General features: G+C 35.5%; 1 protein-coding gene across 1 annotated transcript in view; it reads left to right on the top strand.

Moving 5' to 3' along the window:
- The window catches only part of LOC109536088 (homeobox protein SIX3), a 54,038-nt gene extending 47,950 nt beyond the window's left edge, over positions 1 to 6,088 (top strand). Inside the window, exons 2-4 of the mRNA XM_048670539.1 lie at positions 623 to 877; positions 2,888 to 3,080; positions 5,548 to 6,088. Coding sequence (XP_048526496.1) covers positions 623 to 877; positions 2,888 to 3,080; positions 5,548 to 5,895 — 796 coding nt within the window. The 3' untranslated portion in view covers positions 5,896 to 6,088. The remainder of the gene's footprint in view (positions 1 to 622; positions 878 to 2,887; positions 3,081 to 5,547) is intronic.
- The last annotated feature ends 16,657 nt before the right edge of the window (positions 6,089 to 22,745 follow it).

Here is a 22,745-nt window from a genome sequence, read left to right as displayed (position 1 = left end):
GCCTACAAATACAATTTTCAAATGCAAACCTGAAAGTTTCTAAAGCCGTTAAAACTGCGTCATACCAGCTGGCTTTTAAACCACTAATTCGAATTAATGCTTTTTGAAAAAGTTCGATTTGGAGCGGCCAAAAAGTGCGACTTCGATGTGAAGAAATTTCCTTTTGAAACGCTCTTGAAATTTTTAATCGTGCTCTTCCTAAAAAGAAGATTTTGAAGAAAACACTCACTCCAACTGGCCTCTAATCCATTAACCCATTTTAATGCAGTTGCCAAATTTCAATTTAGAACTGCAAAAAAAGTGCGACTTTGAGGTGAGGAAATTTCCCTTTCAAACGCCATTGAAATTGTCAGCCGTTTTGCATTTTTATATACTTAAACACGCTTGGAAAACAGCAATCAATCAATTAAATATAACAGTTGCAATCAGGATTTTAAGTGCAACTTTTAGCCCGTTTGCATGGCAAAAGATGTCCTGTTTGATAAAACCTCAACAAGGAAAACATTCTAGGAATGCTATCAAACACCTTGTGTTAAAGCGCGCTCACAATTAGAGAATTCTTGCCTAGTTCAAACCCATGTCTTAACCTCACTTTACAACATCAGTTTTTCGTTGTTTCCAGAATGCAACAGCAGCAACTGGCAGCGCAACTCGCCCACCATGGCGGCGACCGAAGGGCGCCCATGAGCCCAGCGCCCACAGATAGTGACTCGGATATTTCGCTGGGCGCCCACTCGCCAGCAGGATCGCCAGGGCCGCTGCGGATGGGCGTTGCGAGCCCCAATCCCATCACCTCCTTCAGGTTCGGGCCCCATTCGCCCGGTCCCATGCCGGCGCAGTTTCGATTCGACGGCACGCACACATCGCCTAACTATCGGTAAGCAACAGGAAAAATCTGGGAAAGGTTTCGATTTTGGATCATGATCAGGCAATTTTCCAGAAGTTTTTGATTTTATTTCTTCTTTCTTCGGGAGCCTTTTGAAAGGAAAAGTGAGTTCTATATGTGAAAGGAGTTTCGATTTTGACTCAGCATTAGGCAATTCTGGACGACCTTTTGAATTTTCACGTTGCGTTTGCAGGTCTAAGTTTGACCTTTATTTTCTGAGAAACTAATATGCAAATTCCCTAGTTCCGGTTTTTTTTATAAGGCAAAGTTCTTTTTGTGGAGAAAGTTTCAATGTTGCGTTCAGTGCGTTTTTGAATGTGGTTTTGCAGGCCTAAGATTCTCATTTATTTTCTCAAAAACAAGTAAAGTTCCAGATTTACTTTCGGGAACCTTTTGCATGGAAAAGGAAGTTCTTTATGTGAAGAACTTTCGATTTTGACTAGTCAACAGGCAATTTTGGAGGAGTTTTTGAATGTGCTTTTGATTTGATTTTTTACGTTGCTTTTGCAGGGCTAAGTTTCATATTGATTTCCTCAGAATCCAATGAACCTGGAAATTTGCTCTGGTTTCATTTTGCAATGCCATGTGCGTTCTCTATGAGGAAAAAGTTTCAATTTTCACTTATCATCAGGACATTTTTGAGGATTTTTTAAATGTGCTTTTGATTTTTGATGTTCCTTTTGCAGGCCTTCGTTTCTCAATTATTTTCTCAAAAACAAGTAAAGTTCCAGATTTACTTTTGGGATCTTTTTGCAGGGAAAAGGAAATTCCTTATGCGAATAACTTTCGATTTTGACTAGTCAATAGACAATTTTGAAGGAGTTTTTCAATCTGCTTTAGATGTTGCTTTGCAGTTTCATATTAATTTTCTCAGAAACCAATAAAGCTGGAAATTTGTTTCTCGTTTGATTTTGTAATGCCAAGTGAGTTCTCTATGGGGAAAAACTTTCAATTTGACTCATAATCAGGACATTTTTGAGGATTTTTTAAATGTGCTTTTGATTTTTGAGGTTCCTGTTGCAGGCCTACGTTTCTCAATGATTTTCTCAAAAACCAGTAAAGTTCCAGATTTACTTTCGGGATCCTTTGGCAGGGAAAAGAAAGTTCTTTATGCGAAGAACTTTCGATTTTGACTAATCAATAGGAAATTTTGAAGGAGTTTTTCAATGTGGTTTTGATGTTGCTTTTGCAGGGATAAGTTTTATATTGATTTTCTCAGAAACCAATAAAGCTGGAAATTTGCTTCTGATTTCATTTTGTAATGTCATGTGCGCGTTCTCTATGAGGAAAAAGTTTCGATCTGCACTAGTTCCTTCTGTACGCCTAAGTTTCTCGATAATTTTCTCAGAAACTTACAAAGGTTCAGATTTTCTTTTGGGATCGTTTGGTAGGGAAAAGTGAGTTGTGTATGTAAAAGGAGTTTCGAATGTGACTCAGTATCAGGCAATTTTTGAAAAGTTTTCGAATGTGGCTCTGATTTTTGGCGACTATGTTCTAAGAAGAAAGCATCCCATATGAAGATTTCAGCTGCCATTTCGTCAATATGTTATTCATGCACATACACTCAGTTCACTACTTAAAAAAATCAGGCTCTCCGTCCAAAAATCTTCGTGTTTTGGCTTCAAAACAGACTCATCTTCTCTAATCAACTAAACATATTTATGTAAATTTTATACTGAAAAATTCAAAACTTATGCCATCTAAGTAGCAGTTTCAATCAAAAACTCGCCGACGAATCCCCAAGTAAACATGGTTTCGTTCTTGGAAAAATCCACAACTTTATCGGTCCAGGTTGCTAATCTCAGTAATAGTGCCACCGTTAAATTGACATCTGCATATGCGCATTTAAGCTTTATTAAGGCGTGCCACTAATAAGGCTTGTGCCTGCCGTTATTTCTGCACTTTTTACGCTTGCCACTATCAATCTACCAATTAAAGTCTTGGGAAAATCCCGCTGAGTGTAAAATCGATAAATAACGTTGGCGTTATTGTTGCCGGCAGGCATGAGCGGCAGTCGCCCACACCTCCAAATTTCCGGCTGGATCGCACAACCGCCAAGCTGGATTCGGAGTCGCCCTCGATGACCGTCGATTCTGGATCCTCCAACTACGCCGATGCCATCAATTTGAGGCTGTCGGCCAACGAGAGTCCGATCGATGTCGATTCAAACAACGACTACGACTCGGAAGTGAGGGTGAGTGTTTTATGTAGGAAATTGAAGCATATCCAGTCTGGATTCAATTTAAGCGCCAGCCGCCAACGGTCAGCCGTGCGCAATCTGAAAGGGCTTTTGCTGATGTAAACTGGTTCCTGTAAATTACTTAGGTGGCGGAAATGGGGCTTGAAGTTCTTGGGCGGTCCCTTAAAATTGATGAAAGACTAAAGAGAGCTTAAGCAGAGAGAAATAAAAGTTTGGAAATTTTTAGATTTTATTCAAATTCGAAAAGTACCTACTCCATTGAGCGCCAACTTCGCCCACATATAAAGGCGTTGCTTGAGTCTATTCGAAAGTGGCTGATAGTTTGTCAGTTTCTTTAGTTATTTTACTAGAGAGTGAGAATAGAGGATTTGCATATTTTGAGTAAATTCGTGCAGATGTTTCTAAAAATTCAGCAAATTATTTCAAAAGATTACTCTATTGAGCTCAATGTGCGCCCATATAACAAGTAATTTTTTGTCTAGTTAACGGTATAGTAGACAACCTCTCAGCTGTTTCAATGACTTATAGACGATTTTGAAAATATACCAAAGTTCGACGCAATACTCTATTGAACTCAAACTGCGCCCATATATAAAGTAATGTTCGGTCTTTTAAGCGTAAGACACAGAGTCTCTTAGTTGCCCTGCTTCAATTATTTGACTAAACAGTTTTAATGGAAACTTTACAGACCTTGAGCAAATTGAAGCAGCTGTTTTTTTGGAAACTCGTGAAAATTCGACAAATTACTTTATAAAGCCTAAACTGCTCCCACCTATACAAACACCGCTATTAAATAGTGGCCTAAAACACATTTTGGTCTTTTGGTAAGTTTGAAAGAAGAAAAGCATACTACGAATGAATAGAATGAAACTATTTTACTGCTTCATAAACCAGAAACTGTGCCCAAACATAAAATAAAATTTATCTAATAAATAGTGTTCGAAGTAGTTTACAGTTTCTCCTTCTTAGTATACAAAACAATTTTCAAAAACCGCAAACGTTGAGCAAAAGTTGGCAAATCACTCCAATGAATTGATGGATATTGCGCCCATCTATAAATCTTTTTTTATATTCAGAAATGTATCAAATGAAGCTGCAAGCAATATTCAGCTGTGTATATCAAGCAAACTTGTTTTCAAAATATTTATGCTCGCTTCAAATAACAAGTAATTTTTGAAAAAAATTGCAACACGCTAACGAATTACTTAAATGAATCCACTTTGCGCCCATATAGAAAGCGACTTTTGTTCTATAAAATGCGAGGCTAAGTAAGATTCTAACTTTTTATAGGGTCTGCAACACGTGTTTAAACATATACTTGCACATATTGAATGCAGATATTTTTGAGAGCCGGTCAAAACTCAACAAATGACTATACTGAATTGAAACTGCGCCCATATATAAAGGCATTTTGGGTCAAATCAATGGAGTTATAAGCAAGACGCTGTCTAATTTTGGGCATTTGCTAAATAAATTTTAATATGTAGTTACAACTTAAGACTCTAAAATAAACAGATTTGGAAAAATTGCCAAAATTCCACAAAACTCTGTAATGGATCCAAGTTGCGCCCAGATATAAAGGAATGCTTGCTTCTTACATTGCGACTTAAGCACCCTCGTGGCTGTTTTAAGTTGTTCCCGAAGAAATTTTGAAAATTCCCCCACAGAAGTCGGGCAAATCCAGAACAATTTTGAAAATCATCCAAAAATTGACGAATCGATTGATTTCTAATTGATGCAGCTCCCATGTATATAGATTTTCGTTCATTGGAGGAATGGTTCAAAAATTCTAGCTTCTTGGTCAAGGCCACAAAAGTCTTCCAAAATTCAGTCAGTAATTCTAGTAATCTGCAATTGCGCCCATTTAAAAACTATTGTTTGAGTTAATGAATAGGGTTATAAGCAATATCGTAGGTATGTTTTGTTGGTGGCAGTATAAATTCAAGGTGGATTGGCAATCCTAGCAGACATAAAGATAATTTTTGGAAGTTTTGCAAAAATTCAAGCCACAGCTCTGATACATTTAGACTGCGCTCATGTATAGAGCAGTTCTTGCTGGATAGAGTGCTGGTTTACACAGTATTGTATCTGCTTCAGGTCGTTCGTAAAAATATTTTGAGATAAAACTTGCCCACATTGAAGTAAATTGAAATAGTCAATTTTCGAAAATTTGTCAAAATTCATCCAAAAGCTCTAATGAACTTCACCTGCGACCATTTATAAAATAGTGTCGAGTGTCTAAAGTAATGTCATCAGAATCAGGAAATTTTGGAAAATTGACTTTTTGAAAAGCGAACAATTTTTCAAAACTCAATTCTACTCAAACTGTCCATAATTATAACACACTCTAGTAGTAAGTGAGTTTATAGCAGCGGCGATCGAAGCTAAACTCCTCATTCTCACAACTTTACTCAAAATCTCAAACCTCCTCGATTCAAGCCATTTTTTCCATTACTTTCAGGAAAACCGCAGTGGAAACAGTCCAGTTCGATTGACCAGGACCTCCCCTCAAACCACCTTGGAGCACTCCCCACCTCCCATGAACCTGAGCGGATTGAGGGCGCACTCCCATTCTGAGGGTCTGAAAATCGAGACCCCATTGGCAGTCAGATTGGGAGCGGCCAGCCAACTGCCCACCTCCCCACTGCGGGTCCAGGTGAACCCTCACCCCAACCGAATGATGACGGCATCGTCGCCCCACACCCATCTTCTGAACCATCACTCAGGAATCATGAGGATAGCGACTCAGAACCTTCAGAGCAACGGCCCAGTGTTGCATAGGCCTTACTCCCCACCGCGGTTAACGTGATATTCAGCCTTTGAGTGGGAGGACGCTGTGTGAACTTGTGGCTGATCGTCAATTCTTGCAAGGTAACGCTCAGAAGCTGAGGATGGTTAGTTTGGAGATTGACGACATTCGCCGAGTAATCTTGTTGCAATATTCTGTACAGTTTGGCTTTGGAAATTTTGAATGTACATAAACGATGCTAAATTTAAGACGATTAATATATTTTATGTTTAGGTTCTGGTTTGGCGCAGGCACGCTTCTTTCAACAGAAACCAAAGCATCCAAAAATCACGACTGTTCAAGTTTTCACGAGAATCACTAGCGAAAAATTGCTTTAAAACAACAAAGTTAGTCGATAATTTAATCTATTGTTGACCGTTGGTTTCTTTCGAAAGAGCTCTAGTGATTCAAATTGAAAGACTACACTAAACTTTTCTGTATACAGAGTGTCCGGGTTTCAATCTTCTGTTCATATAGAAAGCGCTCTGCAAACTGAGTTAAACACTTTTTTGCTAACATCTTTGAGTGTACGATTCTTTGATTGTCCAACCTCTTCTGCCACACACTCTGTATAATTTCGCTTCTGAAATCCCAGTTTGACTCAATTGTGATATTCCCCGACTATTTGAACAACGTTGCCGTGTCCCCAAACCGTTTTAGTCGCTGCACATATTTGGATTGAACCAGAAACACACTGTTTAGTTGTGGTCTTGACGATCCTCACTTGGGACGATGCTCTTTTGTATTGCCCTGTATATTGTATTTAGTTGCGAGTACACTTGTTTAAGAGAAAAGTTATGATATTTATATCGTCAGGCGTATAGTGAATATTAGAAAGTATAATATACAAAGTCATTGAAAAAACACTGTGTTTTATTTCACTGAGCGTCCAACCAAAGATTCTGAATGTAGGCTATGGAGAGTTTAAATTTGTATTAATTTTCCTACTTCGCTTGCCTTTTTATTTTGATCCAAATGTAGGGGATCGTTTGGCCTTTACTGCTTTGGTAACTACCAGACCTTCAATCAATAGCAGAAGAAAAAAGCAAAAATTCCAAAAAATGTCCCTTTGTTAGAAAACCAGCGAAGAGAGTGCAAACTTTCAGCTAAGTAGTAGAACGCCCTGTATGTAAGGGTGAATGATGCACGAGAAGCAGTTAGCCAAAAATTATTCAGCTTTAATGAGTAGGTACGTTATTCAAGTTTGCAGAGAAGGAAGAAATAAATTGAAAAACTGGCATAACATTTCTCAATTTTATCTCTTTTAATCTACAGCCAAAATCTAATTCTATACAGCCAAAATGTTGATATTTCAAGTTGAAAATAGATGAACTGAATGGAGCGAAGACATTGCTTGGCAAGAACGCGCGTAAAAAAACCGAATTTCATGTGAAAATCCGCATGAAATTTAAATTTGTATGCTCAGCATTATTGATTAACATTTTCGAACCAGAATGCCAGCTGTTGAATTAACAACAAAGTCAAAATAATTTCCCGATCAAACTGCTGTTTTGAATGTGAGCTTTTTGAATACCTTAGAAATGTTTGAAATTCGATTTACAGTCTTCGGCTCAAACGCGCGTCAAAAATAGCCAAATGCCTGCAGGAATTCGAAATTTGCAGCTTTATGAGAGCGAAGTTTTCTCATTTAAACAATGGCAAAACTGACTTGGAGTCGTGTCTCAATTTTGAGTGGCAGCTTTTTGAAAAAGTTGCTGCTAAAATTTTTTAAATTACTCTCTTGTTCAAACGGACGTAAAAAATCGTCTCAGATCGTCAAGACTTTTTTTCATCCCAAAAGAGTGGAATTTTCCTATTCTGAGTCAAGCTTCAATTTTGGGTGGCAGTTTTTGAAAAACCTCAGTACAAATTTTTGAAATTGTTATGTTTATCCTCATGTTCAACCGGGCGGAAAAAATCGACTCAGATCGTTAAAATATTGACATCAAAAGAGTGAGGTTTTTCATTTTGAGTCAAGCTTCAATTTGAAGCTCCTGAAAATTTTCGGAAATTTTATGTTTACCCTCAGGTTCCAACGTACGTATAAAATTGTCTCAGATAGTCAAGGTTTTGAAAATTTCCACCTCAAATGGGTGAAGTTTTTCTATTTTGAGCCAAGCTTCAATTTTGAGTGGCCGCTTCTGAATAAGCTTCTGTTAAAATTGTCAAAATTAAATTTTCCAACTCAAAAGGGTGAAGTTTTGCTATTTTGAGTGAAGCTTCAATTTTGAATGCCAGCGTTTGAAGAAACGATTCCAGCTCTATGTTCAAGTGCAAGTCAAAAAATATTGAAAATTCCCAATAATTTGAAATTGGCAGTACCAAAATGAGCAGGTTCTTCATATAAAAAGCACAAAAAAAATGTTCAAGCAAATTTCAGTTTTAGGTGGAAACTTTTTGAGAAGCTTCTGTTAAAAAGTTTGAAATTTCGATTTTCAGCGTTAGATTAAAAAGCGCCTCAAAGCTTAAAGAAACCCCGCAAGTATTTGAAATTTTCAGCCACACACTTAAACTTTGTGATCTAGATGCTATTAAAACTTATTATCAGTTGGGTCTCAGTTCTAAGTGGCAGCTTTTTGAAAAGTTTCTGTTAAAATATTTTAATTTTCCATTTCAGCTTCAAGTTCAAAGAAGCGTCCAAAATTATTAAAAGTCTCCAAATATTTAACATTTTTAGCTTCACAAAAATGCAATTTTTTTATTAAGGTAGGTACTGCTCAAATAATTTCTTAACAAATCCTGGGGTTAAATGTTAACTTTTTGAAAAAAAACTTCCTGAAACTGCCATTTTCAGCATCTGATTCAAACGCACACAAAAAATTGTCGAAGACTTTTAAGAACTTAAAATTTTCAGTCCTTAAAAAGTGTAGTGTTTCCATATACAGTATTAAAATCAATTATTGAGTCGAGCACCAATTTTACGTGAGAGCTTTATAAAAACTATATGTTTTATATGTTATTAATTTATTATTAATATATCATATTATCATTTCGAGGTTCCGTTTCATAAGCACTTCAAAAATTACTAAAAATCTTCAAGAATGTGAAATTTGCAGTGTCACAAAAGTAACGTTTTTCCATTTCAACAGCGCTAAAACATTTTCCAAAACGAATCTCACTTTTGAAAGGGAACTTTTTGAAAACCTTCTGTGTAAAAGGTTGAAATTTCCATTTTCAGCGTTAGGTTCAAAAGCGCCTCAAAACTTAGAAAAAGCCATGTACTTTAAATTTCCGGTCACAAAACAGTGAAACTTTGTCAGAAAACATTTTTAAACAAATTATTAGTCGAGTTTCAGTTTTAAGTGGCAGTTTTTGAAGAGTTTTCGTTAAAATGTTTAAATTCACCATTTCAGCCTTAGGTTCAAAGAAACGTATAAAATTATTAAGTCTCCTAAAATTTGAAATCTTGAAACCTTAAATCTTGAAACCTTAAAATGCATTTTTTCATTTACAGCGTGCTAAAAGTAATTCTCAAGCGAGCCTTAATTTTCAATTAAAGTTTTTTGATAAAAAAAAGTTTCTATAAAAATGTTTGAAATTGCAATTTTTAGCAAGACTTAAAAATTTTCAGTGTTCAAAGAGCCAAGTTGCTCCATATAAACAGTGTTAAAATCAATTTTGAGTCACGTCTTAATTTTCAGTGGCAGATTAAAAAAAAAAATATGTTAAAATGTTTAAAATTGCAATTTGGAGCCTCAGTTTAAAAAGGATGTGAAAAATTACCCAAAATCTTCAAGTGCTTCAAAGCTATAGCCTCAAAAAAGTGCATTCGTTCTATTTCAATAGGGCTCAAACACATTGTCAACCGAATTTCGGTTTTTAGTAGCATTTTTTTGAATAACTCTTTTTAGAAAATTTAAATTTCCATTTTAAGGGCCAAAAGGAAAAGCACATCATAAATCACAGGAAATCTTCGAATATTTGAAGCTTTCAACCTCAAAAGAATGAAGTGCTCGCTGTTAAACACTATAAAAATGAATTATCTATCAACGCCCAATTTTAAGAGGCAGCGTTTGGAAAAACGCAGCCTAAAATGTTTAAAATTTTGTTGTTTTTAGCCACATATTCTGAGGCGGATAATGAAATGCGAAAAACTTTCAATAATTTGATATTTGCAGCATCAAAAGACTCCAGTTCTTTGATTTAAGCGTAACTAAAATACATTCAGTTAATTTTACACTACAGTTAAGTTTGAGTTTTGAGCAGCAGCGTTTGGAAAACTTTACGTTTAAATGTTGGAAATCGACCATTTTCAGCCCCATGCGTAAAGGCATGTAAAAAATTGCGAAAATTTGCGACCAACTGGAAAATTACAGTCTGAAACGACTACCCAAACTTTCCCAAACTACGCAATATCAAAATCAATTTCTCAGCTTGAAATCAACCTCAGGTTGAAAGTCGTGAAAAAAAATTTAAAATGTCTGCAGAAATTGTATCTTTGTAAGTTTAAAACAGTCAGTTTTCCCATTTAGAGGAAAATTAAATCTACCGCGGGTCGAACCACCGTTTTGTTTTTAAAGTTTTTGACAAAAATATCCCAGATGTTTGGAATTTGCATTTACAGCCTCTCGCTCAAACGCCCATGAAAAACAGCCAAAATTCGACACGAATTTGCATTTTGCAGCTTTAAAATAGTGAAGTTTCCTCAAATAAACGATGCCATAACGAAGTCCCGCTCTAATCTGGCATCATTCCCAGTTTGAACTGAGACCATTTGTAACAAAAGACAACTTGAAAATTGGGCAAATTCTTCAGGGAAGATTGATTGAAAGGAATGAGCGAAAAGCAAACAGTTAAACAAAAGTCGTAAAATCACACAAAAAGCAGAAAATCTGAAGTCTAAACAGTTTCGATCTGGAAAACAAAAATTCATCTGTTTTAAGTAAGTAAGACCTTTGAAAAGTGAACGCAAATAAAAAAAATAATGACGGTTTATAAAACTTTCAGAAAATATCATCATTTTGTCATGGTCTTGAAGTAGCCAGTGAAACCTGGAATTTTTTGTTATTTTTGGGCAAAATCTTTGAAGATTTTCGGCTCAGACTCAAACAATATTTCCTAATTAGTGGCCAAAATTTTGATTGCCTCTAATTGGGCTTTCGCCTGGTGCAATTGTCGGGCCCGACAGCCATTTTTAAATACTTAAGTATATGATATTGCTAACGACTTTAATTCACTCTAATTGGCCATTTGTAGGGAAATTAGCTTGATTCAATAACGCTGGGACCACCCAAGTAATTGCAAATACTTTACGTCGATATGTGTTGACTGTTCAATTATGGCCATTGTCTATTGATGGGAATTTGCACCTTTCGCCACATAATCTTATGCAGAAATGCGAAAATTTCTTCACCAAATTGGTTTCAACAAACCTAAAAACTAACGGTTGGATTCATGGAAATATACAAATAATTGCTCGAGTTGATGTGTTTCTATTAGTCCAACGGTCGTAAATTCTTAATTACTATTAGAGCGACTGGCGAAAGAATAACAACCTCTAATGTTTTTCCTGACATCAAGTACCTGTTTATTATGGATGAACATTAGTTCCAACGACAACAAAAACATCGCTGGCTTATAATTTACGGCCCCCATGCATTATTGCCCGAAGGAACTTCTTATTGGGTTTACGAGCGAAATAAATTCATTGTTTGCACCTTTACACGATATTTAAAAAAAATGCTAAAATGATCGAAGCAAGCTTCAAAATCCTGCTAATTGTCCGGATTTACATTCTACGAACTTTTGAACAAACTGAGAATTTTAACTCTCCGTGTGCATTCAATATTTACAAAAATTGCTAACTACTGGAAAAGTTACGTGAATTTCCTCCCCTTCCACTCATTTGGGCAAATTGATAGAAAAACCCTCATTAACTATCAACCAGTGCCAATTAAGAGCAACAGCTAAAAAGATACAAAATACTTGCACTAAATCGTTGATAATTGTTCAAGTCTTTTAAATCTGGTACCATTTGAGGTTGCAAATATTGCCACTAATTGAAGACATTTTCTTTTACTTGCCATTTTAATTAATATTTTAATTAAAATTTTAATTAATATTCCAATTAAGTATTTACATTATCAAAAAAAAATCCAAGTTTTGCGGCAAAAAAGCACAAAATTTGTCGAATTAGTGGGAGCAATTATCACTTGAAATAGTTAAGGTCTATTGAAAATGTATCAAACTTAAAAGAGCTGTTGGGTTTGCCAGCAAAATTATTATAATTATTTTAAATTTTAAGCATAAACAATTAAAATTTTAAATCCTTAAATTGCAAATACATCGACTGCCACTGGTCTAAAAAGCATGCTTTAAAACCATAATTTTTCTTCAGTGGGAGCAATTGCTATTTTCTTCGCAGAAAAGTTGGCACTATTTCATTTAGAATCTTGATATTCCACGACTATCACAAGATTCACTTAGGGGATCATTTAACGTTATAATTTAAGAGAACAAGTATTTAAAAAGTGCAATAATTAAAGCAAATTAACATTAACAACATCTAAAAACACCTACAAACCAGAAGTAGGTACCAACTAATTACACCAAATCCTTCAAAACAGCTCAAATCCAAAAAATTTTGTTCCATTTGACGTTGTAAATATTACAATTATTTTCAGAAAAATGCATTTTCTTGCTTAATTAAGATTCATTCCTAGAGCTAAATTTATTTTAAGATTCTATAATTTACTTAAACATTAATAATTTATTAATAATTTTTAGTGTAAAACATATAATTATAATAAATTAATCTTTTTCGGCTTCAAACTGCAAGAACTACGTTTCAGTGCAAAATGCGCTCAAAAAAGGAAAATTACTTAACATTTAGTGCCTAAAAGTGACAATTGTTCCTATTACAATTTGCGTAACTTATGCAGCAAGACAAGGAAAACAATCAGGATTTTTAAGATCTAGCTTAATTTGGCTTTACGGCAGCTATGTATAGAAAAACGCAAATGTTATCCGAAAAACTACCAAATACTCCCACTAAACGAAAATAATGGGAAACTAATGAATAACTTCAACACAAGCCTAATTTTTTCGACCAAATACCGCAGTTAGGTGAGGATGGCTTTGTAAAACTTACAAGTAAATTGTGTGGAGTTTTGGAACCTATATGTGGCAATTGTTCCCACTAAATGGAGGGTTCTCGCATTTCATGAGGAACAACTTGGAAAAGAATGAGAATTTTTTAACCGAGATTGAGTTTGCTCTAGTGCAGTTCCAAGACAAACTAATTTATTGGATACGATTACTGCAAAACTTCTAAATACTCCTATTAAACAAAAATAATTGCAAAAAGAGCGAATAACCAACAAATGCAGTCTTTCTTCTATTTTTTACCGCAAAATTAGGCTGGTTTTGCAAAACTTGTAATAAATTGTCTAGGATTTTTGAACTTAAAGTGACAATTGTTCCCACTAAATGGATAATTTTATTATTTTATAAGGCAAAACCCGAAAAAGAATCCGAGGTTGATTTTGCCCTTTTGCAGCTATCTTAATACACTGGACTGATTTTCTCATCACGATTAGTGAAAACTACCAAATACTCCAACTAAACCGGAATAATTGAAAACGATCCAATAATAACTGATGCAATTTACCGGAAATGTAGGTTGCATTTGCCAAAATGACATGTCAAAGGTTTAGCAGTCTGACTACTCCTACTAAAGCGAAATAACTGATAACGTACCAATAATGTATAAAAACCGAAAATAATTTATAATATTTTCCGCAAATGTAGGTTTTATTTGCAAAAATTATATGAAAGGGTTTAAAATTCTGAATTGAAACTTGACAATTGTTCCCACTAAACCGACAATTCCAATAGTTTATGAAACAAAATTTGAAAAACTATCTAAAGAAACTAAAAACTAAAAAAAAAATCTATTGTAGTTTTTTAAACAAAACCTAGTTGCTTGTCATCTTAATTAATCTCTTAATCTTAATTAACTAAGTTGGTATTACAATCAACTTTTTAAAACAATTTTTAATTGTTACAATTTACAAAGTGAGTGTTTAGTCGCAGCAACGATCTGCTTATGAATGAAAATTAAGTCTAAAGTCTGTCTGCTGGGTAGCGGCATTTATAGGGGGTTGTTATCTAAATGGCTATTTAATCGGGTATTAAGGTCCAAGTTCCTTAATTCTGATAAACTAGCAAATACTCCTACTAAAGCAAAATAACTGAAAACATACTAATAAGTTCAACAAATGAAAAATTCGTTCGACTATTCACAGCAAATGTAGGGAGCATTTGCTAAAATTATATGAAAAATGTTTAAAATTCTGAATTTGAACTTGACAATTGTTCCCGCTAAATCGACAATCCAACTAGTTTATTAAAAAATTTGAAAAACATTCAGGACTGTCCAAATCTAGGTTAATTGCGCTCTACGCCAGCGATTCGGACAAAACCTTGTTGGTTGCCAGCATCACTAAAAAACCAAATATTCCTGGTAATCCGAAATACATAAAAAGTCAATCAGGTAGTATTGCGAATTTAAACGTGATAATTGTTTCTACTAAATAGACAATTCTCGCATTTTATCAGGCAAGACTTTCAGAAGAATCAGGATTTTTCAAAACGAGAATGATCTGGCTCTATCCCAGCTTTTGAAGCAAAACGCTAATCAAATACTCCTACTAAACCAAAGTTACTGAAGCACAATTCCTACACATGCACAATTCTGTCGATTATTTACCACAAATTGATGCTGAATTTGCAAAAATTACATTCCAATTCTGAATTTAAACGTGAAAATTGTTTGGAGGAAAATTCTGCCAGGAAAAAATTCAGGGAGAACCGGGATTTTTCGAACCAATCTTGATTTGGCTCAATTGCATCTATGTGAAGAAAAACATGTTTATTCAAATCAAATACTCCTACTAAACCAAGATAATTGAAACACAACTAATAATTCCTACACATGCATAATTTTGTATTTTGCAAGAATTAGATCTAAAATCGTTTGCTTTAGGAACTGAAATGTGGCAATTGTTCCCACTAATTGAGCAAAACAGTGCAAGTGCACACTTTCTGCACGAAAACCTGAAATTTTACTAGTCAAAACTAAACAAAAAAGACTAGAATTTACTGGTGGAAGGAACTAAAGATTCAGAACAATTATTCCTACTAAACTAACAAGTCTGTTATTGCCATTCAAATTAGATTTTGAATTTCACTTTCATTAAGAGGAATTGCTTCAAAACGACCATAAAGTAAACGCCAGTGAATTTGAATGGACGAAAAATAATTGCCAAAAACTCTCCACTGTGAAAAAATGGAAAAAAGCTGATGAGTCAACGACTGAAGAAGCCAAGTTAAACCAATTTACTCACTTTTTCCATCAATTTGCTCGTAAAACGGGACGATTAATGCCGAAAGACAGTCTCCTGAACCGAGTATGGCTCCATGCAAGAGCTTGCGCTCATCGGCCAACTTTACCTCCAAACAGTCCGATTTGTAAATTCGGTGAAAGAAATTTGGTGTTAAAATTATGTAACAAAGAGCGGGTCTCGATGACAAACCGGGGCGTAGCATAGTCAATAAACAGAGCCAATCGGCGTGTCTTTCAAACGCCCAATGAAACTGATACCTCGGTTGGGCTCGGTTGGCCTGCGACTCCGGCTTTTCGGCCCATTCGTATCGCTTTCACATGGAAATATGAGAAAGTCTGACTCTTGGTGAAATTCCTAGGCTGATGGCAAATGTGTGCAGGAATCCTGCTAGATCGACTCCACCAGGAGACCGATAGAAAGAGGTTTGTTGGGGATGGAAGCCAGGCTACCAGATGGGCTATTGCTCTATTCTAAACACTAAGAAAAGACGTGGAGCTTTAGGAGTCATTTGAGCTAAAGCCATGTACGATGAATGTGACTTATACCATTTTTCAGTTACTTTACAGGCAAATTTCAGGAGAACATTGAATCACTTTCGGTCGATTTTCCTGTGATTTTTCAAAATTACCACGAGGAGGAAACAAATTACAAATGCGATGTTTCTCGAATTCCTTCTTCTTCTAATGAGGTCACACCAACCAAAGAAAATACTCAAAAAATATGTAAATGGCGGTTTTACGCATTATTATTATCAAATTATTATCTATCAAATTTCCTTGGATTTTTGGACGAATTTGAAAAAGCACCCGGAAAATAATTTATGCAATATTCACTCTTTCCAGTTTTTTCAATTTGCACATTTAATACTCTAATGTCAATAATAATAACTGATTCTTTTCCGGCTTCAAACTGCAAGAACTACGTTTCAGTGCGAAATGCGCTCAAAAAAAGAAAATTACTTAACATTTAGTGCCTAAAAGTGACAATTGTTCTTACTACAATTTTCACAACTTATGCAGCAAGACAAGGAAAACAATCAGGATTTTTAAGATCTAGCTTAATTTGGCTCCACTGCAGCTATGTATAGAAAACACAAATTTTAACCGAAAAACTACCAAATACTCAAAAAAATAAGTAAATGGGGGTTTTATGCATTATTATTGATCAAATTTCCTTGGATTTTTGGACGAATTTCCAAAAGCACCCAGAAAATAAGTTATGCAATATTCACTCTTTCCAGTTTTTCAATTTGCACATTTAATAATCTAATCTTTATTTATTTATTCCAAAAATCTTTATTCCGATTCGTTTATCTTCCATCTAATAAAAAGTGTACACCTAAACAGGTTTTTGGGTTTAAAATTTGATTTTCCTGTTGCTCTCAAATATTCAATCATTCAATATCCAGTTAGAAGCTTCTCTTTCGGTTCGTTTGCGATGCAAAGTGCCCACAATCAACGACTGTCGTCCTCAAGAACATCAGCCAACTAATTTACGAAAAGCATTGTTAATCCCACATATATTTAAAGTCCAATTAGAGCGTCCCTCGTAATAGCAAAATATGTCACTCGAAGAGATTAGGCCTGAAACACGCCAAGGTGAGAACAGGAACTTCTTTTTGTTGTCCTTTAGTTTGTGTGTTGGGGGATTATTTGCCCATCAGAGATTATGTCGGCCGAGGGTTTATAAGCCACCAGCGATCGAAGAGAGACTCTTCACGTTTTGACAACCGTTTCAATTCCCGTTTAGTTAATGGTACACCAGCTTACCTGCCTATTGGGCGACTAATTCGGAAATCGAACTGCATAAAATCCAGTATTTACAGGGCAAAAAAGGAGCAGGAAATGTGCTTGCCGTGATAACTGGACCATGGAAGGCTCGAGTGCCTAGCCAGGAAAAGCTTTGCCAAATCGATACTGAACAGGGTTGTTTTTACAGCGGCGTACTGGGGGATGGAAACACACGCACATTGTGATTTTCTCATGGATATGTTTTTAAAGGGGTTTTGCTCAGTAATAAATGAAATTTTTATTTTCGGAACGGTTTGGTGCCTTTAAACACTTTAAGTGTTTGTTCGAACGAGCAGTCAAATGTTTTTCTAGCTTTGTAAAAAAACGTATCTTCCAAACTAGTGCAAGAAGCAATTTGAAATTTTCACAATATTTAACACAGCCATTAGTCTATAGGTTCGGAAAGTTTCATAAAAATCTCAATAAATTCGAATTTTTACCAGCTTGGCAACAATCGATTTCCAAGCTGAAGTTTTTGCATAAATATGTTTCTATCTGATTAAGTCTGATCTTTACCAGCTTAGCGAGAAACTTGCTCTCAAAATCGATGTTGCTTCTCAACGGCGGGGTATTTTTGAAAAATTCGCAGCTTCCAAATTAAAGGCGTGAAATTTCCAACGGTCCTAACAAAGGATTCAACTCCACAGATTCTAAAACCTTCATAAAAATCTAAGCGAATGATGCTTTTTACCAGCTTAGTGAATATCGGACTCAAAATGGATGGTTTTGGGCAATTGCGCCCTCATTTTGAAAATTTTGCGTCTTTCAATTATAAATTTTTCACAAAATTCCCCCCAAATTCTGATTTTTGCCAGCATTACAAATATTGGTCTCAACATGGACGTTTCTGCAGATTTGCAGTCTCTCCTTTCAAAATTCGCCTCTTCCAACCTAAAAACAGTAGCAATTTGCAGTTTTCACCATCTTTAAAATAGACGCGCCTTTAGAGACCCTGCAGGTCACATAAAAATTGCGTTGAAGTGGGACCTTTACCGGCTTAGAGAGACTTGCTCCCAAAATCGATGTTGATTGTCAACGGCGAACTTTTGTTGAAAAATTCGCAGCGTCCAATTTAAAGGCGCTAGAAATTTGAAATTTCCTACGGTCTTAACAAAGGATTCAACTCCACGGATGCTAAAAAACTGTCATAAAAATCTTAGCGAACTATGATTTTTACCAGCTTAGTGAATATCGAACACAAAATGGATGTTTTTGCGCAATTGCGTCTTCATTTTGAAAATTTCAGGTCTTTCAATCTAAGGCCACCAGCAACTAGAAATATTCGCTATCTTTAACAGAGACCTCTGTCTACCAATTCTAAAAGTTTAAAAAAATTCACTTAAATTCTGATTGTTCTAACATTATAAATAATGGCCTCAAAATGGACGTTTCTGCAAATTTGAAGTTTCTTCTTTCAAAATTCGCCCCCTCCAACCTAAAAACCGAAGCCTTTTGCAATTTTCACCATTTTTAAAAGAGACGCGCCTCTACAGACTCTGCAGGTCATATAAAACTTGCCTTGAAGTCGAACCTTTACCAGCTTAGAAAAACTTGTTCTCACAATCGATGTTGCTTCTCAACGGCGGGCTCTTTTTAAAAAATTCGCAGCTTCCAAATTAAAAGCGCTTGCAAAATGAAATTTCCTACGGTCTTAACAAAAGATTTAACTCGACAGTTTCTAAAACGTTCATAAAAACCTTAGCTAATTAAAAATTTTTAAAGCTTAGTGAATATCGAACTCAAAATGAGTGTTTTCGCGCAATTGCGTTCTCATGTTGAAAATTTCGCGTCTTTCAATCTAAGGCGACCAGCAACTAGAAATATTTAATATCTTTAACAGAGTCCTCTGTCTACCAATTCGAAAAGTTTAAAACAATTTCCCTAAATTCTGATTGTTCCAACATTGAAAGTAATGGTCTCAAAATGGACTTTTCTACAAATGTGCAGTCTCTCCTTTCAAAATTCGCCCCTTCCAACCTAAAAACAGTCAGGATTAGAGAAACGTTCTCAAAATCGATGTTGCTTCTCAAAGCGGGGGATTTTTGAAAAATTATCAGCTTCCAAATTAAAAGCTCCAGCAATTTGAAATTTCCTACAGTCTTTACAACAGATCCAGCTCTACAGATTCTAAAACCTTTATAAAAATCTAAGTAAATGATGATTTTTACCAGCTTAGTGAATGTCGGACTCAAAATTGATGTTTTTGCGCAATTGCGTAGTCATGTTGAAAATTTCGCGCCTTTCAATCTAAGACCGCCAGCAACTACAAATATTCACTATCTGTAACAGAGACCTCTGTCCACCAATTCTAAAAGTTTCAAAAAATTTCCCCTAAATTCTGATTTTTGCCAGCATTACAAAAAATGGTCTCAACATGGACGTTTCTGCAAATTTGCAGTCTATCCTTCTAAAATTCGCCTTTTCCAACCTAAAAACAGTAGCAATTTGCAATTTTCACCATCTTTATAAGAGACGCGCCTCTAGAGGCTCTGAAGGCCGCATAAAAATTGCCTTGAGGTCGGACCTTTTCCGGCTTAGAGAAACTTGTTCTCAAAATCGATGTTGCTTCTCAACGGCGGGGGATTTTTGAAAAAATCGCAGCTTCCAAACTAAAGGTGCTAGCAATTTCAAATTTGCCGCACTCTTTAGGACAGATTAAGCTCTACAAATTCTGAAACTTCCATAAAAATCGAAGTGAACGATAATTTTTAACAGTTTAGTGAATATCGAACTCGAAATGGATGTTTTTGCGTAATTGCGTCCTTATTTTGAAAATTTCGCGTCTTTCAATTTAAGACCGCCTGTAACTAGAAATATTCACTATCAGTAACAGAGACCTCTGTCTACCAATTCTAAAAATCTCAAAAAAGTCCCGTAAATTCTGATTTTTGCCAGCAATATAAATAAAGTTTTCAACATGGACGGTTCTGCAAATTTTCAGTCTCTTCTTTCAAAATTCGCCTCTTCCAAACTGAAAACAGCAGCATTTTGCAATTTTCACCACCTTTAAAAAAGATGCGCCTCTAGAGACCCTGCAGGTCACATCAAAATTGCCTTGAGGTCTGACTTTTACCAGATTAGAGTAACTTGCTCACAAAATCGATGTAGCTTCTCAACGGCGGGGCATTTTTGAAAAATTTGCAGCTTCCAAATTAAAGGCTTTACCAATTTGAAATTTTCTACTACTTACAACAGATCCAACTCTACAGATTGTAAAACCTTCATAAAAATTTAAGCGAATGATGATTGTTACCAGGTTAGTGAATATCGGACTCAAAATGGATGGTTTTGCGCAATTACGTCCTTATTTTGAAAATTTCGCGTCTTTCAATCTAAGGCCACCAGCAACTAGAAATATTCACTATCTGTACACAGAGACCTCTGTCTACCAATTATAAAAGTTTCAAAAAATTCCCCTAAATTCTGATTTTTGCCAGCAGTACAAATATTGGTCTCATCATGGACGTTTCTGCAAATTTGCAGTCTCTCCATTCAAAATTCGTCTCTTCCAACCTAAAAACAGAAGCAATTTGCAATTTTCACCATCTTTAAAAGAGACGCGCCTCTAGAGACTCTGCAGGACACATAAAAATTGCCTTGAAGACGGACCTTTACCGGATTACAGAAACGTGCTCTCAAAATCTCAACCGCGGGCTTTTTTTTTTCGAATCGCAGCTTCCAATTTAAAGGCCGTAGCAATTTTAAATTTCCTACAGTCTTAACAACCGATCCAACTCTATAGATTCTAAATCTTTCGTCTAAATGGAAGGAAATGATGAGTTTTACCAGCCTAGTGAATATCGGTCTCAAAATAGATGTGTTTGCTCAATTGCGATATTATTTTTAAAATTTCGCGTCGTTCAATCTGAGCCCACCATAAATTCGAAAATTTTACCATATTTAATACAGTTCTGTGTCTACCAATCCTCACAGTTTCATGAAAATGCCATTAAATCCTGATTTTTGCCAGCAAATTGCCTTGATGTCGGAAAGAGAATCGCTCTCAAAATCCATGTTTCTGTCAACCGCGGCTTCTCCTTTAAAAATTCAACTTACAAGTTTAAAATTTTTACAATTTCCACGGCAGATCTGATTCTACATATTTTAAATATATGGGAAATGGTAAGTGCACATTTTTTGTTTAGAAAATATCTTTCAACAAAATATGGCCAACAAAAAGCAATATTCTACAACCCAAAACATTTCTGGTGTTTTAAATGGATCCAGACAAAGTTGGGCGATAAAAAATTTGGATTGGTCTGTCTAAAACACTCCTAAACACATACTTGTTTGGATATAGTAAAACGGATTAAGAATCTATTAAAAATAATCGAAAATTTATCAAAATCACAAAACCTGCGTTTTCTGATGTTCCTCAACGTTTAAAAGCTTCTACATCCGAAACCCCTAAGCACATTTAAATGACCTTTAAAACAATTTCGATAGATGGTTTTGAAAACTGTTTCTCCATAATTAGTTCGATCAGAAATGCTAACCTCTAAAGAGATTAGAAGAGAAGCAAAAGCAAGAGAACCAATTGGCAAAACAGTGTGAATTTTCTATATAACCGCCAAAGTTTTAAGAGCATATTTATCGGAAAAGGTTTCAAATTTGAGCGCAATTTGAGATATCATGGAAGGGGCTAAAAATCTCTGATTAGTCATTCGGAATATTTCGATGGGACTTCATGCAACAAATTAAACGGTAACGAGGTCTCAAAGTTTCAGAACTTCTAACGGAAAAACGGCAAAAAATAGTGAAGTAATCATTCGAACGTTTTTGATGGCACCATGGGATCGATTTTTCCATATGCAAAATCGACCATTTAAAAACTTTGTCTAAGAATATGTCAGATTTTTAACTGTTCTTGCAGGTTAATACTTACATTAAAAAAACCATTAACAATATATGAACCTTCAGTAAAACCTTTTCGATAGAGCGCTTTGGGAACGTTCTGTTGCTAATAAGGCGCACTAAAATAGAGCAACAATTCACCTGGAAAGCCATTTTCAAAAAGCCGTTGTATAAAACGGCAAAAACCAACTGGAAAGCCACTCCATAAATGCCTCATATCAGAATTTTTAGATCAGGAAGAATGCTTACCAGCTTTCTGCAAGCTGGCGCTCCATCCCCCATTTTACCCCCATTCATTCTCCAAAACTTCAGGATATTCACTGCACTTAAGGACCACAATGATTCAATTTTTTCATCGCAATGCGATTTCAATTTCTTTACTCTTGACTATTTTGTAGAAATATGCACACGGCAACATTTTCCAACCATTTTGGGTGATCGGCGTGAACAAAACCGGTTTCTCGGCCAAACAAGCACATTCCAGGCTGGGCGCATTACAGGTTTCACAATAAATTAACTGCTGGCTATCCAAGCAGTAATTTTGTTCAATTTTTCTGAAATTTGCAGCAATTTGAGCTTGAAATTTTGCGTAAAGGGCAAACTCACACTCAATTTATCAATGCTTGTTTGCTCGCATCATTGTGAGCTACGGAATGTAATAATAATAGAAGGTTTTTATTTTTGGCACTTGGCAACGATAATAACAATACTAAAACTAACATATATCTATAAAAACAATAATATTTCACTTTAACATACATAAAACAATATGCTGGCGCCAAAAATAAGGGCCGATCAGCGTCCACCTTAAAGATGGAGCTGCTAAGGCCAACACGACATGAAAAATACAATATCAACATGGAGGAAAAAAGAAAATGGA

Source organism: Dendroctonus ponderosae, unplaced genomic scaffold, assembly GCF_020466585.1.
Source record: "Dendroctonus ponderosae isolate FM_Combo_2020 unplaced genomic scaffold, Dpon_F_20191213v2 Dpon_F_20191213_1, whole genome shotgun sequence".
NCBI classification, from domain to species: Eukaryota; Metazoa; Arthropoda; class Insecta; order Coleoptera; family Curculionidae; genus Dendroctonus; species Dendroctonus ponderosae.
The sequence above is the reverse complement of the archived record's forward strand: the minus strand, read 5'-3'. Positions and strand labels throughout refer to the sequence as shown.